The sequence below is a fragment of the Lactuca serriola genome, chromosome 8 (assembly GCF_051521515.1).
Source record: "Lactuca serriola cultivar US96UC23 chromosome 8, Lser_US96UC23_V15, whole genome shotgun sequence".
Lineage (NCBI taxonomy): Eukaryota > Viridiplantae > Streptophyta > Magnoliopsida > Asterales > Asteraceae > Lactuca > Lactuca serriola.
Window position 1 is genome coordinate 212,862,266 of NC_136415.1, and position 6,112 is coordinate 212,868,377.

Here is a 6,112-nt window from a genome sequence, read left to right on the forward strand (position 1 = left end):
ACTGATATTAAACATAAGTTTATTATTTTTAACCTCTTTTTGTCAATTTTTTTTTACATAAAACATAAGGTATTAGTGTATTAAAATAATTAATATTAATAAACGAAAACAAAAAAAATAGAAAAAACGAAAAAACGAAAAAATAAAAATTAAAAAACTCAAGATCCGCAGAGGTGTTTCGGTTCCTCATAGGCAAACGTATTACATAAAACATTTCATTATTTTCAACATTTTTTTGTAGAATTTTTTACATAATAATCACATAAGGTATTAGTGTATTTAAAAAAAATTATATTAATAAACGAAAATGAACGTTAAAAAAACGAAGAAACGAAAAAAAATTAAAAAAAATCAAAAACAAAGATTCCGCAGAGCTGTAGAGGATCCGCAGAACCTTCAATGAAGTTTATTTCAAAGTATGTTTATTATGAAGGTTGTATGTTTATGTTTTTTAAAATATGTTTTGTAACCTATTTAAAGTATGTTTATTATTCAGAATATCAGTGTGTGTAATTTTATAAAAAAACATAGTATATTTGTATAATTTTTATTAAACACATAACTTTTATAAATAGTTAATTAAATAAGAAAAATGAAAACAAAAACAAATTTTTTTTACATAATAATCATATAATACCTTATGCGATTAAAAAAATTATTAATAAACGAAAACAAAAAAACAAATAAAAAAATGAAAAAAAAAACCAAGATCCATAGTGTATTCACATTCCGTAAAAGTGCAGAACCTCCTCCACGGAACATGTGAACATTTAAAATGTTCATTTTTATCTTCAAACTAACTCTAAGTTTTGGTCATTTAAGAATTTTCTCTTAGTAAATTTCCTCATAAAGAACCTTTCAAATAGAAGACTTTGTACTTGTATGCTTTGTGATCTCCAAAGAGTAGTCGACTGAAATTCACCAGCCACTTTCAAAGATCCCCTTTTTTACGCATAAACATCATAATATCAGTTCAGTCAAACAAAACCCTTTTGAAAAAATACAAAGACAATGGGTGCATTTCTGAAGCTAATCGACGTGATCCTGTTCATCGTCTTCCTTGTAATCGCAATTGCAGCTCCACTTCTCGATGCTCAAACATGTCTTCCTTCCAATATCTTCCCGGACATCCTGGTAAACCTCAAGACATGGTACACCCACGAATACGGAGATTACTTGGTCTCCGAAAAACCCCATTTCTTCGTCGGCCTTATTTGGCTCGAGCTTCTCTTCGCGTGGCCTCTAGCACTTGCTTCTCTCTACGGGATCGTTGCTGGGAAATCTTGGTTGCGCACCACCTGTTTGTTGTATGGCGTCTCCACTTTGACTTCTATGGTATTCTTAACTTCCCTTTCTTCGTTTTTCCCCTTTTGATCCATTGAAAAAAGGGATCAATTTACAATTTCGATCTAGCATAATGTAGTACGAAATTGAGATCTAATTGCTATATACCAAATCCATAAATTTTGAGGGTATGAACTTGAGGATAATGTTTAATTGTTTATAAATGTGATGTGATTGTGAAAATGTAGATGAAGATACATCCATGATTGATGTTTTAGTTCTTGCATTTGATCAAAATTGAGATCTAATTGCTATATCACCATGACACCTTGTTGCTGTTGAATGAACCATAAAATGTAACAAATAGTAATGGAATTATTTGGTGTTCTTTTAGGTTGCAATATTATCAGAACTTGTGGGATCTGGAAAAGCATCAGAAAAGCTATTGAAGATGTACTCCCCATTCATGGGTTTTGCTGTTTTAGCTATCTTGCGAGGTTTGCTTCCACATTCTCGCAAGTCAAATGCAATTGGCACAAGACCCTCTTTGGTCAGGAAGAAAAGAGCTTGAAATTGTTTACCAAAATTTCCGTTGATCTTTTACGCCTTATATTATTGTTGTAAGTTGTAAACTTATCATGGGATTAAGATTATTATTTACACATTGTTTTAGACGCATTATGAGCAAATAGTTAGTTTTTTTGTTCTTGCATATGCATCGGTTTGAGATTATTTTAAATGTAATCTGGTAAAAAAAATCAGCCTTAACCTTAAAAAACTGATTTTTATATGGTAGAAAATCTCGTTTGCATCCGGGATTTCTTCAAGTTGTTGATACAAGTTTACTAAATTCTGATACCCAAATCAAGTTTGGCGAATAGTGGTGAAAACAAAGATTTTTCAAATTGTTTTTTCTTAATTTGGTTTTTAACAGAGTTCAGTTCTATCCGTTTGAACTTTTTTTTTTACCCCTACAAAGGTTTCAAACAAAACTGATTTTGTCTCGATCTGGTTTTGTTGGTTTTTGAGGAAAAAAAAAAACTAATCGGTTTGTTTTAGTTAAAAAAATGGGTTTGTACACCTTTAGAGCTTCTCCAACCATAAACATAAAAATGATGATGGTTTAGCACAAAAATGGTGATTTCAATCCAACCAACCATTAAAATGGTGATTTTTAAAGGTCTTTTATTCTTGGCCTCTATATTTGGTGTAAAAAATTAACCAACACAAAAATGGTGTGATATTTGAAGGTTGATTGGAGTGAAAATGTCCTCTAAAATGGTGTTTTAGAGATCCATTGGAGTTGGTCTTAGTGAAAATGACCTCTAAAATGAATCAAACTCCCTTTATTGACTCATAGGTTTTTTTATTGACACCTAAGTTTAATATTTTACATTGAAAAAAAATAGGGAGTGGTATTGTGATTTTAAATAGATTTTATTTTGAAAAAAAAAAGAAAAAGAAAAAAAAATCGCAAATCCAATAGATCTCTCTCTCTCTCTCTCTCTCTCTCTCTCTCTCGTTAAGCTGGTTGCGAGTGTATCTTAGCGAGCTAGGGGGCGATGTAGTAGCGAACATGTTTAGCGACTTGGTAGCGAACATGCTTAGGGAATGACTCCCTCTAGCCTTATTCTTCTCAATTTTGGGTTCGATTTTGGAAACAAACTTTTTTGGGTTCCAATTTTGTATTTGTTCAACCTTCAAAACGTTCGTTTTGTTTTTGTTCATCATTGTCTTTTATTTGTTTGGAAACAATTTTTTTTGTGATTCTTGATGGTGGTGGTATGTTTTAATAATTTAAGGATTTAATAATAATAATAATAATAATAAATTAAGAAAACTTAATAAAAATTTCATGACATCACATTCGGCGTCATGTAGATCACATATCATGATTCATGATATGTTCCATAGACTGTTAACCCGCTAAATATACTATAGTTATCACAAGTAATAATGATCAAATAATGATAAAATCATATATATATATATATATATATATATATATATATATATATATATATATATATATATATATATATATATATATATATATATATATGCTTAGGCCACTAAACATAGATTAGATAATTCTCTTGCAATTTGATTAATTGTTGATTTTAGTAAAATGTCATAAAAAGCCAATAGTTTAACATTTTATTTGGATTGTTGATGTTTTGGTAACAAAAAATGGGACCATATGTTCTGGTAACAAAAAATGGCACGTGATGTTTTGGTAACCTAAATTTAAAACTAAGTAACAAAATGAATAACAAGTGAAGAAGTAGCCAGTGCATAAGTAAAAACATTTATTTATTTATTTATTTTTTAAATTGACATGATGTCAAAAAGTAATAATTGACATGAAGCTACATTGTTTTGGCAATTTAACCCACAACATTGTTTACAATACCCAATTTAAAAAAGGCAACGAAGATATTGTTTACAATACTCACTATACAAATAGGGCAACCAAGACATGCCAAATAGGGGGATAAAAATGACCAAGAAGACTTAATCTAAATTCAGAGCCTTTAATTCCTCTACTTGATCCAGACCCATTATTTGGAGTTATAAATTTCCTCAAATTAACTTTCCCCACCCTCTTTGACTTCTCTTATTTTTATCTTTGGCTTTGATGATCGTGGATTAGGTTGTGTTTAATAAGACCTTCCTTTTCTTTGCATCAAAGGCCTATGCTTCTTCCTACAAAGTAACATTTACTTAATTGGATACAATAGTTCACTACAAGGTCGATAAAATACACGTGTATATATATATATATATATATATATATATATATATATATATATATATATTAACCTAAAACCATAATTAATAACAATTGTTGACTAAAATACAAAAAACGTAAACAATTTCAACAAATTTACTGCCAATGTAGAATGATTAATTGGGTTGCTTCATGTTTGTGTTAGCTTCTTCGGCAAGCACCCTAGTTTAGTTTACCCAATAAAGGAGCAAGTAAATATTTTTTCTGTTTACGTAATAAAAGGTTAAATGAGACTTCACCAAGAGGCGACATGCAAAAAGGATGTAATTGTGAAAACAAATACGATCAAAATAAAATATTAAATTATTCGCTTTTGTGAATTTACTGATTTACCCTTTTACAAAACGATCATGATGTTAAGTTGGAGGACGAGTTGACTTGATCGAATCACCCATCACTTTCAAAGATCCCTCTTTTACACTCACATCAGAACTCACAAGAAATCAGTCAACAAAATCTCTCAAAAGAGACAATGGGTGCATTTCTGAAGCTAATCGACGTAATCCTGTTCATCGTCTTCCTCGTAATCGCAATCGGAGCTCCACTTCTCGATGCTCAAACCTGTCTTCCTTCTACTCTCTTCCCCGACATCCTGATAAATCTCAATACATGGTACACCCACCAATTTGGAGATTACTTGGTCTCTGAAAAACCCCATTTCTTCGTTGGCCTTATTTGGCTCGAGCTTCTCTTCGCGTGGCCCCTAGCACTTGCTTGTCTCTATGGGATCGTTGCTGGGAAATCTTGGTTGCGCATCACCTGTCTGTTGTATGGCGTCTCCACTTTGACTTCTATGGTATTCTGAACTTCCCTTTCTTCGTTTTTTCCACTTCAATCCATGAAAGAAAATGGAAATTTACAATTTGGATCTAGCATCATTAGTAAGAACATGATCTGATACGAACAAATCCATAATGGTGAGGTATGGAGTTAGGGATGATGTTAATAAGTTTGATCCCATCACAATGTTTGCCATTTTATCAATGTCGATAAAGTTATACCCATTATTTGATCCTTTCCTTATTCTTTCAGGTTGCAATATTATCAGAACTTGTTGGGTCAGGGAAAGCATCAGAAAAGCTATTGAAATTGTACTTCCCCTTCATGGGTTTTGCTGTTTTAGCCATCTTGCGAGGTTTTCTACCACATTCTCCAAAGACAAATGCAATAAGCACAAAATCCGCATCGGCCAGAAAAAAGAGAGCTTGAATGGTTTAGTAAAATGTTTGTGGCTTTTGTATCACTTAATTCGTTAAGAACCATTGCCTTTTAGTAACTTAGTTTGAGTTAATCTTTAAAGCCGGTGCTTATGATGTTGTTGTAACAAGGGATTAAAGTTATTATTTTCACATTGTTTTTGATGAATTGTTGAGCTCTATTTGGATGACATTACTATAATTGGTATAATTTTCACATTGTTTTCATATTGTTTACAGACATTATGTTTTGAAAGATCTACTCATTGCTTGTATTTCGATGACATTACTATAATTGGTTATAATTTCTAGAGTACAATATTGTTGTAATTGGAAGAAATGATATTAGATTAATGTGGTAAGCAAACCAAGGAAAGTATGCTGATCTTTCTTGATTTTAACAATGATTCAAAAAACAAATTCACAAACCCAAGGAAATTTTAGCGGTTGGTTGTTCCAAATTGCCTTAAAAGAACAGATAATAGAAAACCCACCACCCATCCCTCCTGTTCAAATATGGTGGAGTTGTGAAGGTGAACATAGGTGACCAAAAAGTTATAAATCTGCATTTAGCTCTCGTTTATTCTACCCTCTGTACGATTTGGAAGGCTCAGAATGCTTTAGTGTACAGGAATGAGAGGAGAGGTGTTATGCTTCTTGTGGATGGCATTAGCATTACTACTTTTAAGTGGGTTAAGAATAGATCCTAACTTCGTCTTTTTGATTGGTCTATTTGGTGTATGTCTCCTATTTCAAATTTATTTTTGCAATCTGGTTTGAGCTCCTCGCTTAAGTCCTTTTATTTAGTGCTAATGTGTTGTCTGCTGTTCAAAGAAAAAAA

General features: G+C 31.7%; 2 protein-coding genes across 2 annotated transcripts; both read left to right on the forward strand.

The window, feature by feature from the left end:
* The first annotated feature begins 796 nt into the window (after window positions 1–796).
* LOC145071348 (uncharacterized) lies at window positions 797–1,996 on the forward strand. The gene is made up of 2 exons (XM_079018252.1): window positions 797–1,335; window positions 1,679–1,996. The coding sequence occupies exons 1-2, from the start codon at window positions 1,012–1,014 to the stop codon at window positions 1,853–1,855; spliced, it is 501 nt and encodes a 166-aa protein (XP_078874378.1). The 5' UTR covers window positions 797–1,011; the 3' UTR covers window positions 1,856–1,996.
* Window positions 1,997–4,453: 2,457 nt separating this feature from the next.
* On the forward strand, window positions 4,454–5,499 carry LOC145068884 (uncharacterized). The gene is made up of 2 exons (XM_079015849.1): window positions 4,454–4,871; window positions 5,108–5,499. The coding sequence occupies exons 1-2, from the start codon at window positions 4,548–4,550 to the stop codon at window positions 5,282–5,284; spliced, it is 501 nt and encodes a 166-aa protein (XP_078871975.1). The 5' UTR covers window positions 4,454–4,547; the 3' UTR covers window positions 5,285–5,499.
* The last annotated feature ends 613 nt before the right edge of the window (window positions 5,500–6,112 follow it).

Coding starts and splice junctions, on each gene's coding strand:
- LOC145071348 (XM_079018252.1), top strand. CDS start 1,012: ATGGGTGCATTTCTGAAGCTAATCGACGTGATCCTGTTCATCGTCTTC. Junction 1,336..1,678: donor TCTCCACTTTGACTTCTATG/GTATTCTTAACT, acceptor GTGTTCTTTTAG/GTTGCAATATTATCAGAACT.
- LOC145068884 (XM_079015849.1), top strand. CDS start 4,548: ATGGGTGCATTTCTGAAGCTAATCGACGTAATCCTGTTCATCGTCTTC. Junction 4,872..5,107: donor TCTCCACTTTGACTTCTATG/GTATTCTGAACT, acceptor TTATTCTTTCAG/GTTGCAATATTATCAGAACT.